The 17,421-nt window shown below is 43.0% G+C and overlaps 1 protein-coding gene across 1 annotated transcript in view; it reads right to left on the bottom strand.

Annotated features, from left to right (window-relative positions):
- The window catches only part of dlg4a (discs, large homolog 4a (Drosophila)), an 83,719-nt gene extending 71,302 nt beyond the window's left edge, over nt 1-12,417 (bottom strand). The window contains exon 1 of the mRNA XM_075487763.1: nt 12,327-12,417. Coding sequence (XP_075343878.1) covers nt 12,327-12,356 — 30 coding nt within the window. The 5' untranslated portion in view covers nt 12,357-12,417. The remainder of the gene's footprint in view (nt 1-12,326) is intronic.
- Between the last annotated feature and the right edge of the window lie 5,004 nt (nt 12,418-17,421).

Genomic DNA, 17,421 nt, shown 5'->3' with positions numbered 1-17,421 from the left:
AAAAAAAGTAAATTAACTCCAGGAGAATCTTATTGCAGTTAGAGGAGATGTAGCCCCCTGCTGGCCATGAGGAAGACTGCATCCAATGGTTCAACGCTCCCCCCGACACTGGCTTCACTTTTCAGACTCGGGGGTTACGTCCATCTGTAATATACAGTCTGCAGAGCTACACACTGCCCAGACAGGGGCTCTATTAACATGACAGATTAAAGAAAAAGGGTTTTGGTTTATGGTGTTACTCGTCTCCAGCAAAATGAGGAAAACAAATGCTAATGTAATATGGATATCTAAATGTAACTGTATTATTCAGAGACTTCAGTGCACTACTTCACAGTACTTCAATTTATTGGACGGAGACTTATTTCCTAATGCCCTATTTATAATTTTATTTTCTAATGTCCCATTTATTCCCCATTTCTGATATGCAAATGGAGAAGGGGAGCTATCTCACAGGTTCAGGCCAGACTCACATTTTATTTTGTCACTCTGTGACGGAGACATTTAGCTAACAGCCCGACTGTAGTGCTCCATATGAGTCGTTCTGTTGAAACAGGGTTAGCAAATAATTTACAGTACATTTAAATCAGCCAAATTACTGGATGTTAAACACAATGTAAGTGCTTGTTGTCTGCTTGGGATTATAATGTGATGAGCTAATTAAGGTTTTAGGTCAGGCTTGGCTTTAACTCTGAGAAGAGAACCAACTTTTTATATAATTACATATATTACATGTATTTGCATGAATATTTATAAATTTAACTGTTCATTACGTGGGTATATTCATTGATTTGTGGTTGAACTGAATTATGGAAACACCTCATTATTTGATGCTAAGGAACGGAGTCACATGACATTATGGGCAACTATTGGGAAATTGGTCACCCTAATCTGACACATTTTCATGACATGAGACCCTATCATTGCTGCACTTTTACAGGACAAGGAGAGTTGGGTGATTTAGCTGCCCAAACCACCACATAACCACCTCCTTGTTGAACTACCCCCCAGCTGGGATCAGGCTGTCAGGGTGAGAGGCTTCTTTGGTATCCTGCTGCACTGAGCTTTGACAAACTGAGTGGTTCATACTGGGTTGGAAGTATATTAACTGTAGTTTTTCTCTGAGTTTTGCCTTCAATCCTGAGTTACTCTTCCTAGGACTAAACTTTTCGTAAGCCAGCATGACTTCCACACAATTCTGCTCAAAAACAGCCCTGTTACCAAGGCGTCAGCCATTTGCACTTCAACAATCTCCCCTTTTTAAAATCAGTAGGTTTTCACCATTTGACACAAACTGGTGCAGAAATTGGTTGAAAAAGCAAACAAACGTGATGTATGCATGTATAAAATATGTATATACCACTGTCATTAGCATAAGTAAAGGGTGTGAAAGGGTTTTTTGCTGCCCATCCCCTTGTTTAATGTTGCCTTAAAAGACAAATCATTTTGAAAAGGCCTCATCAATTTACTGACATTATAGTAAAAATCTGTCATAAATGATGCCCACCAGGAAAGATAATCATTGTCACAGTTAAAAAAAAGGTGTTTTAATTCAACTTTAAACGTTTTAAAAGGGCATGTCTATTATTGTAAATGAGTTAGATGACATGTTCAAAGTCATTGTATAAAAGTGTAAAGACACAACACAACAATTATTTGATTTCAAAGTCTAAATGCCAAGAAAACGTCCTTCCATCCATTTTCTATACAGTACCCGCTTATTCCAATTTTGGGTCGCGGGAGGGCTGGACAGGTCGCCAGTCCATCACAGGGCCGCACGGAGACAAACGAGACAAACAAGCATCCACTCACACTCACTCCTCGGGACAATTTAGAGCAGGGATGTCCACATCCGGTCCTCGATGGCCGCTGTCCTGCAGGTTTTAGATGTTTCCCTGCTTCAACTCACCTGATTCAGATCAATGCATCATTAGCAGGCTTGTGCAGAACTTAGCAATCTTTTGAAGAGATCCATTTCATCTGAATCAGTTGTGTTGAAGCAGTGAAACATCTAAAACCTGCAGGACGGCGGCCCTCGAGGACCGACTTTGGACATCCCTGATTTAGAGTCACCAATGAACCCAACACACATGTTTTTGGACGGTGGGAGGTAGCCGGAGTACCCGGAGAGAAGCCACGCATACACGGGGAGAATATGCAAACTCCACACAGAAAGGCCCCGGGTGGGGATCAAACTTGGAATCTGGACGGTGCTTACCCCCCACACCACCGTGCCGCCCATCAAGAAAAGTCTTGATATCACCCTCCAACGCTGTTTATGTCCTGTAAACTATTTCCTTCACTATTATGCTCCGTTACTATGTTACCTTTGTGAAGCGCTCGCCTGAGTAAATGCAGTTCATGATCATTTTCTCTGAAAGAAGATGAAACATGTGAAGTGAGAGTGGTTTGCATTCATGATGCACCTTCCACATTGTTCTCTGTAACATTGGTTGGATGCTTGGTTTTCTCTCTTTATAAAAGAAGTCTTCTACCCTTTATGCTTTTCAAAAATTGGGACTCTGGGACAGCCTTTGGTTAAATTGAGTTATATAGTCTTGTGTATTTTTCTCAGTTCAAAGTGAGCGTAGCAGAGAGAGAACTTTTAAAGTAGCCCATTGAAAACACAGGCGATAAAAGAAATATTCTTATGCCCTTCATAATACACTAAGCCTTTTGGTAAGGTTACACAATTTTCTATTGTTTTTGAAAACAATATGCTTGATTTGAACTTTACAACAGCGACTTGTTTCTATAAAGTCGATACAAGAGTATGTTTCTCACGGTGAGGCGTCACCTCTTCTTTAAACAAGGTTCTCTAAGTGTTTGGCAACTGAGGAAAGCAGTTTTCAGCTCTTCAACAAATTCAGGTGTCATTTGTCAAGTTTTTCATGGCAGATTACCAAAGATTCTTCCGGTAGTTGACAGATCTGGACAGCCGTCAGGTCGTTTAGCCCCTGGACTCTTGGACAGAGCCTTTCTAATTGAATGATGTGCAGATGTTAGTTTGGGATTGTCTTGCTGAAAAAAATCAAAGCCTTGCCAAACAAAACATTGGGCCTCATGCAAGAACATTTTCGTATTTTTATTCTAAATTTCTCTTACTTTTTTTGTAAGAAGGTCTCGTACGAACATACCACGTCAGATTCAACAAACGCTCTTATCTTCGGAAAAAGTGTGTAAACGACCTGCGTAAATGATGAATCCCACGTGTGCGTATATAATTGCATGTGCACGAGGATAGTAAATTTGCATACTCCACGCCCAAAATGATACCATATTAGGCAGTGCTTCCTCGCTCCTGTGCCACGACGTGTTGAGTGTTGAGTCATGAGAATGGCATCAAGGAGCAAAAAGATAAACTTTAGGAGCTCTGGGATTGAAGTTCTGCTTCCAGAGATCCAAAAAGGAAAATCTGTCATTTTAGCAGTGTCAGCAGTGGAATTATGGGATCTGCTAAAGTGAATAAATGGGAAGCAATTACGAGTGCTGTTAATTGTCACCTGTAGTTCGTAATGTCACCGAAATAAAAAAGAAATGGTTTGATATGAAAATGGCTTTTAAAAAAAAACGTCTCGCCATGGGCAGGCGCTCGATGACTGCAACTAAAGCCGTGCAATCAGTTGTTGCCTCATCATGATGGCACTTTGATGGGGTGGTCCATGAGGGGGGTCTTCTGGCACCACACCTTCTGGTCTGCCTGGGCCGGTTCAGGTGGAGACCCTCGTTCATGGCAATATTGTGCAAATCTGGCATGCCTTCTCTGGGCTATAGAGCAGTTTGCCCCCGCTGTATCGAGACACACCCACCTGGCCTTCAGCTCAGTGCGCTCCACGACAGGAGCACGAGTGCTTTGATGTGTATGTATGCATTGCTCCGATTATGATTGGCAGTCCAGCCATGGCATGAAAGTCTCTCTTAATTTGCTGCATATTTGCAGCAGCACAGTCCTTGGCAATCTAAATCGCGATGTCAGCCATTCGTCTGTCTTTACACGCTCTCTTCCAAGAGCCTGACGCGCTAAGGCATCCGAAAGTAGAAAATCAGCCGCTGGTTACGCTTCCCATTGACCTTATTATATACAGACAGCGCCGGCGCCACGGGGGGGGGGCACTCGCGGGCATTGCCCCCCCATCCACGCCGGTGTGCCCCCCCTGGGTTCACTTTGACGTTTGACCGGAGATTGCCTCAAACACTGCAGTGCATGAGGGGACACGATCTAAAAGTCTTAAATAAAAAATACGTTTTTTAAGGTCTTAAAATGTCTTAAATTTCTCTGATTTTCGAAGAGTGGCATTAAATTTCATCTGGGCGGAATGAAAGAAAGATATGTCTGGAGAGAGCTTTTGTGTGTGCGCCAGTACTTCCGGTGAAAACTTCCGGTGATTTGACAGCTAGCGCGTCAGGTTAGGGCCAGTGGCCGTAAACAAAGGTTATAGCCGAGAAGAAATAATATAATATAATGTAACTAAAAAGACTAGCTTTCTTCAGTAGCCTAATGCTTACCGATTTAGCATGCCTAGCAGCCTCGTTGCTAATGCTAGCCGCCGTAACGTTACCAACCATACCCGACGTCAAGGAGTTGGCTGAGCAGGGGCAAGATTATGGGGCTGGCAGAGTTAACTTCATAATGGGTGAGTGCAGGTTTCATTCACTTGTTTTCATTCTTTCACAGGATTGATTCACTTCATTGGTTTATCCGATTGCTGGCCGCCGAGCCATTATGTGTCTGGGTTTGTGTAGGTTAGCCTACTGATCATGGTTGTTAGCAGCCGATAGTCAGGTTGTGTGTTGTGTGTGTATTTTTTCTATGGGTACATGCCATTGACTGAGCGGTCTGTGCTCGTTTTTTATTTTTATTTAATTAGATTGGAGATACTAATTAATACTGAGGGGGGGGGAATTGCAGAAAATTGCATCTAAGAAATACCAAATTTTATGGGGGAGGACCCCCAGACCCCCCGCTAGGGGGCCCCCCCTACTCATTTAAATGCCCGTCCAATAGCTTGTCTCTGCCGCCGGGTCTGTATACAGTCAAATTAACCTTCGATTAGTGCGTAATTTAAGTCAAACAGAATAATGTCAGCATAATTATGTGGTATAATGTATATGATGGCAAGACAAATCAGATCACACAACAGCCGCTTCGCTTCAGTCACTCCTAAAGAAGTTGGGTCAAGAGACGGTTGTATTATTAATCTCTAAACAATATTATTATTCAGCGTTGGTGATGAAATCCCCCAGATTATGTTTCATTTATGGTGATTATTCTTAAATTGTTGAACCGTTCTTGTATGATGTTCATTTTCATTTCATTTTATACATTGTTTGTTTTTTACTGTGTCTCAGTGTTTTGGAGACGAGTTGTATTAGATTAGATTAGATTAGATTATGGCATTACTTTAGTCAGAGGAGTGTGGATGTTGCAACAGAGGTCACTGTGGTGTTTTTTGTGCGCCAATTAGAATTCCTGCCCAGTAATTGTCATTGTAATGAGTGTGTTTTTGTGCAGCTGCAGCACTTCTGAGGCAGTGTCTCCCCCTGCTACATGGATGCATTAACAGAAAAGTCGAGTTGAGAAGGGAATAAACAGTAAATGCAGCATGACCCCATTGGACCGTTTTACAGTGGACTGCTGTCGGGTGATGGATGGGTTATGACACCTGCAGAAGTTAGGCCCAAAGCCCTCTGGACCCCAGCGACACACTGAGCTGTGGTTTCTGCTGCAGCTTCGCTGTGAGTAACTAAAGAGAACTGGAGCACATCGTGACATTTCCATCTGGAATGAAGCCTGTTAGAACAGTGTCAAACGCTGGGTAACCCACAGATCCAGCCACATAAGACCAAACGCTAATTTTTCTATTCTCTGCATTCATGAGCATTCTCTGCCGCCGCCCACACGGAGGTCATCCTCCTACCTGCACGCTGTGGGCTTCACATTATCAACACTCTTCAATGGCAGGACTCGCTCTATCTCTCCCCATATCTCTCTTTTTTCCTTTCCTCTCTGCCTCCCTTCCTCCTTTCATCTCTATTCTCTCCGTGATGATACCCCTGCCATGTTGTCATGGCAACAATCCGGCCCTGATTGCTTGGTTGCTAGGCAACTGACATCACCTATAAGGGGAACATGAAGATACAAAGCCGGAGACAAACAAGTCACACAAAAAATCTGTGTGCTTGTACATTACTGTGTTGAGGGTGAGCGAATCTGTATTCTCGTGTTGTCATCAGCCCATATTGTAAGTCCTCACAGTGTCCATGATTTCCCTGATACAGACATCAAGGTGTACGTTATCAATACAGATGCAAAGCATGTCATTTTTTAGCCTCATCACTCTGCGATGAGGCTAAAAAACCTCTGAATCTGTGACCTGAATTTCAGATTAGAACGCTAAAGGTCTGTGACAAGGGGGGTGCTCATGAATAACTGATACAGTAATTCAGATGCATGTTTCCTGTTGATGATAAGGAATCACACAGAGATGCGTCCCTGGTGAACACAGACCACGGCACTAATACATGTAGCGTTCGAGCACTAAACTTAAATTTCAAAATATCCCTCAGCAACCTGGTCTTGAACTTGATGTGCTGTAATTTTAGCTATTTACCACAAGGTGTCATTGTGCACTGTACTGGGAAGAAAAAAGTGATCACGGCTCTCATTTACCAAAGTAATGCAAGTGCTGTTCATATTAATGACATCAGCAGTGCCATTCTAGACTACCTCACATCCACAACCAAACCCACGATACATGAGACGAGCCAGTGAGGCACTTTAACAGAAACACCAATAACGTGGTCACAGTGGTCTTGGTAGAACAGAAATACTCATAGCGCGGCTCATCAAGCTGTAATTGGTGGCTCGCACTCGCATAATAGCTTATAACAATATGGTAACAATAACAATACATTTTTTCAAATAACACACAGCGAATACTGCCCAGTATTAAGTATTTTTATTAAGTTTGCGTTTTTGTAGTATTAAGTATTTCTATTAAGTATTAATTAAGGCTTAATGGTGTTTCCTAAAGGGGGCACACTGTTAAACCTGCCAATGCAGCCCGCTTAAACCACCTCACACTTGACCGCAGTGCACGCTAGGAGCTACCTTTAGCCTGCGCGAGATGCAGGCACAATGGATCGGTTTTTAATTAAAAAAGGGCAAAAACCAGTACAAAAACCAAACGAAAATCAGCATGAAAACGCCAGAGAGGGGACGAGCAGGCAAACGTCGGGTGTACCGCGAGATGCAGGCACAATGGATCGGTTTTTAATTAAAAAAGGGCAGAAACCAGCACAAAAAACATGCTCATCTTGAATGTCTCACTATGATTACAACAACAAACTACAAATACAACATGAAGAAAGTCAAGGACATGCATGCCAGCTTCCGCTCATCCCAGTATTAAGGTAAATATGGTCTTAATTGAAAATGTATTGGCTGTGTGTATTTTGTGGGATGTTTTATATGTAGAAATGCATATTTGCAAAAGGGGGCTTAGTATGTTGTCGTAAAAGTGTCTCTTTTGCTCTGCCAATGTGGCTCTTGTGAAAAAAATAGTGAGTATCACTGTGGTAGAAGATGGCCTGATCAGGTACTGAACCTCTTGGCCTCATGAGATTGACTGAGCCTGCTGCACTGAAACTATCTCTATCTTTAAACACACATCATTGTGCTACTGACTTAGATATTTCATTGTCTCGTTTACAGAACAACAATTTTGTGGTGTTTCTAGTCCGTTTAACGCAGAGTCGCTGTCAGCCACCGTCCTCCAAGTGTGCCACCACTGCAGGCCTGCGCTCTGCCGTTAGCCTTCTCACTCAATGTGAGACGACAAAGTCTCCAGCCCAAACAAGCCCTGATGGATCTAATTTGTCACCTGTCATATGGGCAGTTTCAGACTGGGCAATGATGCTGACAGCCAAAACACAGAAGAGCACACTCTTAGCAGGCTCTGCTTCTTAAGAAAGAGGATTCAAAATGATTTGGAAATCATTTTATTATCGTTCCTGTCAAACCGTTAAACACGAAGGACCATCTACCTCACATTTTGTCTTCGTTAAATCAGCTACAAGATAATTAAAGATCAGGCTCAGAAGTGAAGATGCAAATGGAGCAGCAGGCCCTTTTCCCTCTATACTGTGGATCAGTGTGAAGAGAAAGACAGCAGGAGAGAAAACGTATAGCACAGATTGGGTTGTGTGCATTTGACAAAGATAAGCGGCTAACAACCTCTTCAGTGGCTAAGGCGCCTGCTGGGGCTGACTGGCATTATGAAGCAGCTGAAACATTCACACATAGCTGAAATATGAAGCGAGCCTGTGTTGATTCTGAAAGCCTCTACTGATGAGCATATACGATGGAGAAGAAGCGTCATAATAAGTGAATCGGCTTTCTTACTCATCTCCATTTTGATAAAACTGTCTGGTGTTTAACAGTAACACGACAAAGCGATCTTCTACCTCCTCTTTATCTGAACCTGAAGAGCTTCCCTGCTCGAACTCTCACAATTTCCTTTAATTGAGTAAAGGCTGCAGTCACAATGCGCAGCACAGAAACCACTTTTGCCGGAGCGAGATGCTCTGCAGTTTGTGTGGATCATGTAGGTGTGTGCCTTTCTTTTTGGGAAAGCGTTTCAATGTGTGGGTGAGCGGTGCAATTTGCATTTAGAGAAGAAGCACAACCGTGGCTAACCCCGGTAATTTCCTGTCTTCCTTTAGGGGCCCCGTCATTTGAGCCGAGATGATGACATAGAAACGAGGAAGGAGAATAAATATCTATTGCATTTGTGCATTTGTGAACCTCAGCAGTGTGCAGTCGTGGCATCAGACTTGCACTGGGGGTAAGCCCTGCGTCTCTTATTGTGCTCTGGGAGTAACTTGGCAGGATCAGTGTCTCTGTGGCTGCATACAAAAGCCTGATGGATGCCCATGCCCTTGAGTGGAGATCATTTGAGCTCTCCACTGGATCACTAATCCGAAAAGCAGAGCACACTGTTCTGCATGTCGCACACTCGTGCAGTTGAGTTAGAATCGAGGAGGCTGTGCACGTGGTTTAGCTACTTCGTGTTGGGAACGCTACAGCAAGATGCAGCAGCCACAAACTTCTCCTTTTTGTGTGTGCACACGGCAGCAGTCACATTTAGCAGAAATAAATATTCATAGATGCTGAAGCAGAAAGTGGGCTGACAGCAGGAAATAAGAGGAAACGTGAGTGCTAAAATTCATTCCAGGTTAGGAGCATGTTCATGTTGGAGCATGTGGCCATACATGAAGCCAGTAATGTGTGCACAGGGCTGCTGACTTTGACTACATCTTGTCAGATGCATAATTCATACGAAGAAGCTCTAACCAGAGTTGCCTCAAAAGTGCTGGAGAAGAGGGCAGAAGACGAGCTACAGAGTGCAGAGCAGCAATGAGAAGAGTGAGCAGAAGGAAGTAAAATGAGATAACGGAGTGATGAGGCCGGAGAAGAGGAGCGGGTGAAGAATTACTGAGGTGAGGGAGGCAGAGAGGACAAAAAATGGCAGAGGTGTGGAAGTAGAGGGACGACAGGGAGGAGAGTGATAATCAAAGGAGTGTAAGACTAGCTATGCAGAGCAAAGAAGATAAAGGCAGCGGAAATGTACTTTACGCCCTCCTTTACACACAAGAAGACTTGATTTTGTTGCTAGAGTTCAGAATCGTGACTTGTGTGCCATATTTTGTTATTTCCTATCAGATATTAAATCGTCCTTCTGTGGCTCAGTCCCATGCAGCGAGGCAAAGTCAAAGGCACAAATATAAATCCCGTGATGTCTCTTCTTCTTGATGTGTCCCAATATTTCAGCTCTAAATGTTGTGTGATGACACTCGTTTGTGATCCACTGGTATCATTCAGTGAAATGATTGTTTCTTCTTTCTTAGATTTTAGTGTAGGAAGGAGCAGAATTACATAAGCTGTTAAAAAGTCCAAGAACTGAAACACCGAGTGTTCCTGTTGAACGGTTTAAGGTGGCTCTGGAGCACCTTCTGCTCTGCTCCAGAGATGATTGGAGAGTTTTTTTCTTTTCTTTATTAGCTTTAAAGTTGTTTTTCAAAAGATAACAGACGAAATAACAAATATCTAAGGGGAATTTTAAAAGCTTTGGAAGACCGAAGGCTATCTTGCGTAAGATTTTCACCACGCCAAATGTAGGGGTAGCAAAGAGTAGGTAGTGAAGATGTAAAAAAAAAATATTTTTACAATTTTACCTCCAGGGTGAGAAGCTAACATTGCCTGCCTTAAATTCTATTTCCTTTTCCTCAATGAGCTGCACTTAATCTGGCTCTATTCTAAAATAAGTTCCCTCGTGAACCCTGTGAATTTATCAGCTGAGTCCTCAACACAGTGGCTCAGCGGGGAAAGCCATTCAAGCCTCGTGGACAGCTGGAAACTCTCTGTTTGTATCTCCATTCATTTGACCAAAATCAGCTCTTAGCACAGTTGTGCTTTAATTTATTTGTCACTCAGAGGTTCACCCACACAGTAAAACTTTGTGCACAGGAAAGCAACATTGTTCGCATAACCTGTTGTACAGTATGTGGGTGTCAGGCAACGGCTCGCTCAGGGAGCTGCTCGCCCATCATCTGCTACAAGCCACAGTCTTCACCTGCAATGCAGCCAGCTTCAATCAAACTTTAATGACCCATGTCCAAAACAATATGCCAAATATTCGGCACGTCCCGCCTGAATTCATGTTGACTTGTGCATCTGCTCATCTGAATCTCTTGTTCTCTGAGCTGTGCTGAATATCTAATCCTTGGCTCAGTTTAGCCCTCAAATTGGCCGTGATAATGTGTTTACAGTTGCGCGCAGGCACTGCATGAAATTGCAGCCACTCATTGCATTGGTTCATCAAAGACCTGCTTTCTCCGATCAGTCGCTCGTTAACTCGGTTTATGTGAGCTAACTTTCCCTATTATAAACTGACCATCTGTCTCACAAGTTTTTGGCAAAAGTCGGAGCTTCTTCGCCAGCTTTACAGTAAGACTTTTCTCACTTTGAGATGGGACGCAAGATTCTGGAACAAGTCTGGGTGAAAAATCCACCGTTTCCACAGTGTTGTGTGTTCGAATGTAAATGTAAAATTCTTTCGAAGCTCCATCAGTGAGTCACACTCCATGAAAAAAGATGTCTGAGCAAGTCGTGTTCAAGACTTACTGAGAGGTAAGGATTCTCACACTGACAAAAATAGGTTAGCGGAACCAACTGACACCTTCCACGGAGTCGGCTCATCGGCGAAAAGATCCTTTATCTATCAGATACAAACGTGTTTACAGTATTTAACTGTGTGTCTCCAGCTTTTGTCTGACTGCACCTACTTGTCCATGTTAAAATGACCAATAATCTCCGTTGCCACGGAAACAGAGAGCTTGATAAGCAAATGACTGTGCCACAGTTAAACACCAATTCACGTAATGCATCCGAAAGCGCCAGCTGCACTCACGTCTGTGGCATAAAACAAAAAAATAAGTACAAAGGAAAAATTCTGACGATTGCCACCTTCACACAGCTGTGAAAACTCGCTGTGTGTTTGTTTCTATTTGTTTCCAACTTTTTGGCATCACTTCCTGCTAAAAAAAACGGCCTTCGGGCGCAGGTGCTATACCTGCTTTTTAATCTGTGTGTCAACGGGATATTTGAAGGTCCAGAATAGATCGTAGCTGTCTGAGCAAACAGGCCAAGACCCCCCAGAGTGCGTCAGGTGTCATACTAAATTAAAGCTATATTATACTTTTCTTTATTTGCCAATTTTTGTCTCTTGGACTGCCTCCACGGAGAAGTGGCCTGACTGCTGACGGTGAGCACATGTGCATGATATAACACGTCGCTCATTCGCTGTGTGATAGCAGCAGTGGGTAACTGAAAGCAGAGGGGGAAAAATGAGGATATATTAGCATGCCGGGTGCCCTCCCATGGTCTCTCCCTGACATATTCTGCAGCCCTGGCATGACACAAAGCCTCGCACAGGCAACCCAAGATCCGGCTCTCTCCCGCTATTACTACATCCACGCAGGTCAGCCAACTCACAAAGCATGACACAGAGTAGGAGATGCTGAGAGAGTGGGAGAGGGGGTCATGCAGAGAGGAAGATATCAAAGAGTATTCAGTCCACACACCTCTTACTTAGCTCTGAAGATTTTCCTGAATGTTCAAATCCCCAAAAACAAACTAACCCAAATATTAAAACGTTTTTCTATCGTACAATAAAAGAAAATGACATGGTTCTACAATTTAGAGAAGACAGAGAGATGACACCCAACACACACATCAAGCTTGTGTAAGGAACAACAGATAGGCTTACCTTTGTAGTCACAATGCAGAGGCAGTCCATGGTACTTAGAACAAAATATTGGGGTGTATCTCAATCCCCCCAACCCCCCACGACAGAGGGCTGAGACCCCACACCCCTCTCCCCAGCCTGCCCCACTCCTGCGCTCTCACTCTCGTCCTGCCTTTCCCCCCTTTTCTTTCCTTCCGTGAATCTCTTCTTTGACTAACTGAACCAGCGAGGGAAAGAGAGGATGGAGGGAGGGGGAAACATGAAAAGGGAGGGGGAGGGCCACAGGGAAATAGAGAGAGAGAGAGTGAGCGAAGAAAAGAGTGATGAGATGAGAAGAGAGGGTGGTCTTGGAATTTTAGTGTGAGAGGGAGAAAGAGTGAAGAGATGGGAAAGTGAGAGTATATCCAAAGAGGAGCGGTGGAAAAGGAAGACAAAAGATGGGGCGAATATGGAGAAGAGATGGAGGAAGGGGAGGATGGAGGTGGAAAGCAAAGCAGAGGTGGAGGGATTACCTTAAAAAAAAAAAAAAAAAACGGGATGGGGGGGTCTTACTGTGGAAAGGAAGGGAAAAAACAGAGATTAAAACGGCGAAACGGCGAGAGGATGGACAGGAAAAACTGAGGGAGGGGACAGTTAAGGAGAGAGAAAAAGAAGAAGGAGAGTGGGTGAGTGAGTGAGTGTGTGTGTGTGTGTGTGTGTGTGTGTGTGTGTGCATGTGAAGACAGAAGGAATTAGACCGAAAGAAAATGTGTTGAGTAGGAGAGTGTGAATTACATATGCATCACAGAGAAAAGGCACCAAGCACCGCGAGAACATCTTAAAAACCCAAAGCCCACGAACCAGGAGAGTTTCTCTCAGCCGGATGTTAATAACGAGACCGAAAAGCAACATCAAGGTTTTTTCTGCTTGTTGTGGCACTCTGCAGCTGTTGCCTTAGCAATGGTGCAGTTGTTGCCACGGCAACGGGGAGGCTTGTTGTTGTCATATGATCAACCTCGGCGCTGAGAAACCCGAGTGAGAGAAATCTGCATTGGATTAACACCCATGACTGCGCATCTATGCAGGATTCCAGGTGTGTGTGTGTGTGTGTGTGTGTGTGTGGTGAGGCCAGAGAGCCATGATGGACAATCAGATTTAAATTTAAAGTTAGCGTTTAGTTAAATAGGCACATTACTGTTACATTAAGTTACCATTGTAACTTTCGTAGCTGATTCACACTGTAAGTACTTTATATTTCTAGTGTGTTTTATCATTTCTGGTGTGTTTTTCTTAAGTTTCACTACAAATATTTGAAAAAGAAAAAAAAAAGAATATGCACTCCTCTCAGCACACTCTACCTTTAAGACTCTGGACCGTACCACTCGGATTTGTTTAAGGGGGAATGTGTGCTTTAGTGTCTTTACATCATCAGTTCTATAATTGTGCAAACCCACCCCCTCGCCCCACCCCATCCCCACTTTCCAGCTCCCAACAATGCCGGAGCAATGGTGCAGCAATAAAGCAATTTTAAATGATGAACACACATTCATTCCCTGGGGTGAAGAGTAAAAGCTTTGATCAAAATGTACAGTGCAATACAAACATGCTCATCCACAGATGGCCACAGCCTACAGACGGACGCTGCTACAAATACACTCACCAATGACTATTAGAGATGGAAAAACTCAGTTACTCCACTAATACTCTTTTAAATACGCCTGTTAGTGTCCACTCAAACGTCTGATTGTCAACATTTGACTCATTCTGAACTTGTTAGAGACAGCAGCCAGTGTTTTAATGAGGCATTCAGGGGAGATTCCAGCAGAGGTGGCTAAAGTAATATTTCACATCATCATTATATAACATTTAATGATTCCCACTAGCTTTCAATGCTTTCTGACAACTCCGTTTATTATGTATTTATGTATTCAACGTAGTGCATCCAGAATTCCTCCTAATTGATCTTTAAAGAGAGCACCTGTATCTGTTTTAAATTTTGTTCATAAAGACAGAACAATGAAGGCGGCGGCAGCAGAAAAATCCGAGATCAAATCATATCTCAGGAACGGTAAAAAGTGAGGAGAAAGGGCAGTGCAGACGCTGGTCAGCCACAACATTAAAACCACTGACAGATGAAGTGAATTCATGTGGAAACCGGTGCGACTTGAGCCACCCACCTAAACGCTGTCGCAGTCTGGAGCCGCTCCTCATTTCTTTAACATATTGCCAGCAAAATGGGAAACAAGATGCAGCAATTTATTGGAATATGTTTAGATATTAAAGGAAATACAGAATGTCAGGCAAAAAAAGGGGATAAAAGGGAATATTCCAGCTTCTTCATAGATCATGCTGTTGATTGGAGATGCTAAATTTACCCTACGAGTGAGTGTGAGTGTGCATGGTTGTTCTCAATGCACCCCTGACCCATTCAAGGTCAGGGGTACCCTGCCTTTAGCCCTATAGCAGCTGGGATAAGCTCCAGTGGGTGCAGATGGATGGATAGAAGCTTCTTTAAGGACATTTTAAAGCGTTTCTTTGGATGTTGGCTGCCTTTTATTCTCTTCTCTGTCAAGAGGATCCCATGCTGCTTCAGTAATGTTGAAGTCCATGTTTCATAGGTCAGTTCAAGTAGCTTAACAAACAAAAAGACGCATTCCTCTGTTAAAGGTCAGGAAAAAAGGGACTTTAGGATATATAAATATGTGAAAAAGTTGCCAATGGCCAAAGAAAAACTTCGAAAGGCGATCAGAAATCCTTGAGAACTGTTGTTCAAGACCACTTTTTGCTCTGTGGCAGCAAAAATGTAAAGAAATGAGGAGTTGCTCAAGGCTTTCACGCAGTACTGTAGCTGTGGGTGCCAGGAGACACAACTGTGTATTATTTAGGCAGCTGCTTCGAACGTTAAAGCTATTTCTAACCCACAGACATTTCTGTGCGCTGTCCCATCCTTACACCCACCCCTTTCCTGTCCATCATAATCACATTTTTAACTTTCAACCCGAAATATTGCCTTCCTTTCTCATTGTGTAGTAAACAGTCATATTAAGTCAAGACTCCAAGGAAATGGTGGGCACAGGAATCATGCTAATTGTTTGGTCTTTGCTGAGTGCTTACTGAAAACTAATTTACAAATTACCTCCAGTATTTCTGCTTATAATATCTGTGATCATGTGATCTGTCTGTTTTTCATTGAATTGTTTATGGCAGTCTTTGCTTTGCCAACAGTTTGACTCGCTTCCTGTTCTGCCTGAAACATCCAAACTGAAAGATCTTGCATGAAGGTGAAAACGTTGGCTTTGTGTGGCAGAAAAGGGATTGAAAAAAAACCATTTCAGGTCTGTGTAAATATTTCAGAGGGAAACTGGGAGCGTGTCATGTTAATGCGAGTCCATTAGTAATTAATGTAAGCATGTGCGTGAGATAAGCAGGTAGCTGTGGCAGCAGTTAAAACACAAGACTGTGCATCATGCAGGTTTTTCTCACAGAAGATGATCCTAATATGGCTGACCTGTATACGCCGTTATATAATTAAGCTGTCGAGTAAGCAAACAGCTCCCTGCTCACATTTCCTTTGCAGGAACTTCTCACATTTTCAAAGTTTCAATTCGTTCGGTGCAAATCAGAAAATAGCCTAACACAGATGACGATGATGTAGACGAGGAGAAAAGTATATAGCTTGCACCAACAGATCTTTCATTGCTCATACAACACCCACGCATGCACACAGGCACGCATACTTACACATGCACATGCTGTTAAAAATATATCATGCTACAAGAAGCAGGGAAAAAGCTCTCCCCGTGGACGAGCCTGATCGCTGAGAGCTGTTCCACTGGTGTACACAAACATCCATTATTATCGTCCTTTAATAAAACTCGAAAAGCACTCACCCATAAGTATGCCGTCTCCATCCTGCTGGGCTGCTTTGCTTAAAGACTACAGCGTTTTGGCTCTAATAGTACGCCTCTGACCAAAAAAAGTAGGCCAAGGACAAGCACTGGTCATCTAAACAGGCTAAGCCCAAGCAGAGCATCCAGATCATGGGACTGCTCTTGAACAGTGGCCTAATTTATCTTTAGCACAGGCCAACAGGACAATCTTTATTACATCTGCCTTTTTCCAGTCACTAAAACAGAATGCTGTTTACAAACCTTTTTCTTTAGTCAGTTGGCTATGCTGAGTTATTTTGATTGAAACCTCAAGAGCATCTCCGTTAATCTCTGTTAAGTGATGCATTTCTACACAATATCTTCCACAATATTCTTTTTTTTTTTAGTTTAACTCGAATATTGAAAGTGTTACAGATCTCACTGGCTTTTCCCTGAAGAATCTAACTGTCCTCAGTCCAAAAAAACAGCGTTAAAGTCTAGAACATTCCTGAGTTGTCAGGGAAAAGAGACACCCACAGGTGTCTGCACACTCGCTTGAGGAAGTGCCAATTTTTCAGCGTTGTTCAGGGGATATTTTTTACAGCAGCTTTCCTAAAAATAAACCATCCTGAGTGCAGGTGATGTGTGCAATGCGCCCCGTGTGAGTTCCTCAGGAAACAGGCTGCCGTTTGGAATCTGGGAGTTTTGTATGTCCCGAGGCAGATGGTTACCAGTTTAGCTGCTGCATGTGGTGTTAGTTTCTAGGGGATGTGGCAGAAACTCTATCATTGCATGGTTAGTGTAGGTGCGTGTTAGCAGGCTTGTGGGGTTTGTCAGTTGAGGAGCTTTACACCTGCTGAGCTTCAACAAAGGTGAAAATAATATAAAGTATATATTTATGCCTGAAGAAAAACTTCCTTCTGTTAAAGTGTTTATTATGCTGCCTGGGTTCTGTGAAAAGCTGCTTAAAAGACATGGAAACACAATGTAGCTAATGCTTTGTCTGCTGCTTTGAGGTTTTTCTTTTACTTGTTAGTCATATTTGACACGTAGTTTGAGTCAGATATGTCTTAATGCTGATGAGTGAACAAAGATGCACAGGCATTTTCCAGCTCAGCCCCACCCACTTAAGACTAAGAGATGCACGGACAAAAGCATCTCCATGAAAATCTCTTCCACGTTTAAACGAATATTCATTCAGGACGAAGAGTAAAATGTAAATAAAAACAAAATGCAACGATTTTCAGATCTGGAGAACTTAGAAAATG

Source organism: Odontesthes bonariensis, chromosome 16, assembly GCF_027942865.1.
Source record: "Odontesthes bonariensis isolate fOdoBon6 chromosome 16, fOdoBon6.hap1, whole genome shotgun sequence".
Lineage (NCBI taxonomy): Eukaryota > Metazoa > Chordata > Actinopteri > Atheriniformes > Atherinopsidae > Odontesthes > Odontesthes bonariensis.
The sequence above is the reverse complement of the archived record's forward strand: the minus strand, read 5'-3'. Positions and strand labels throughout refer to the sequence as shown.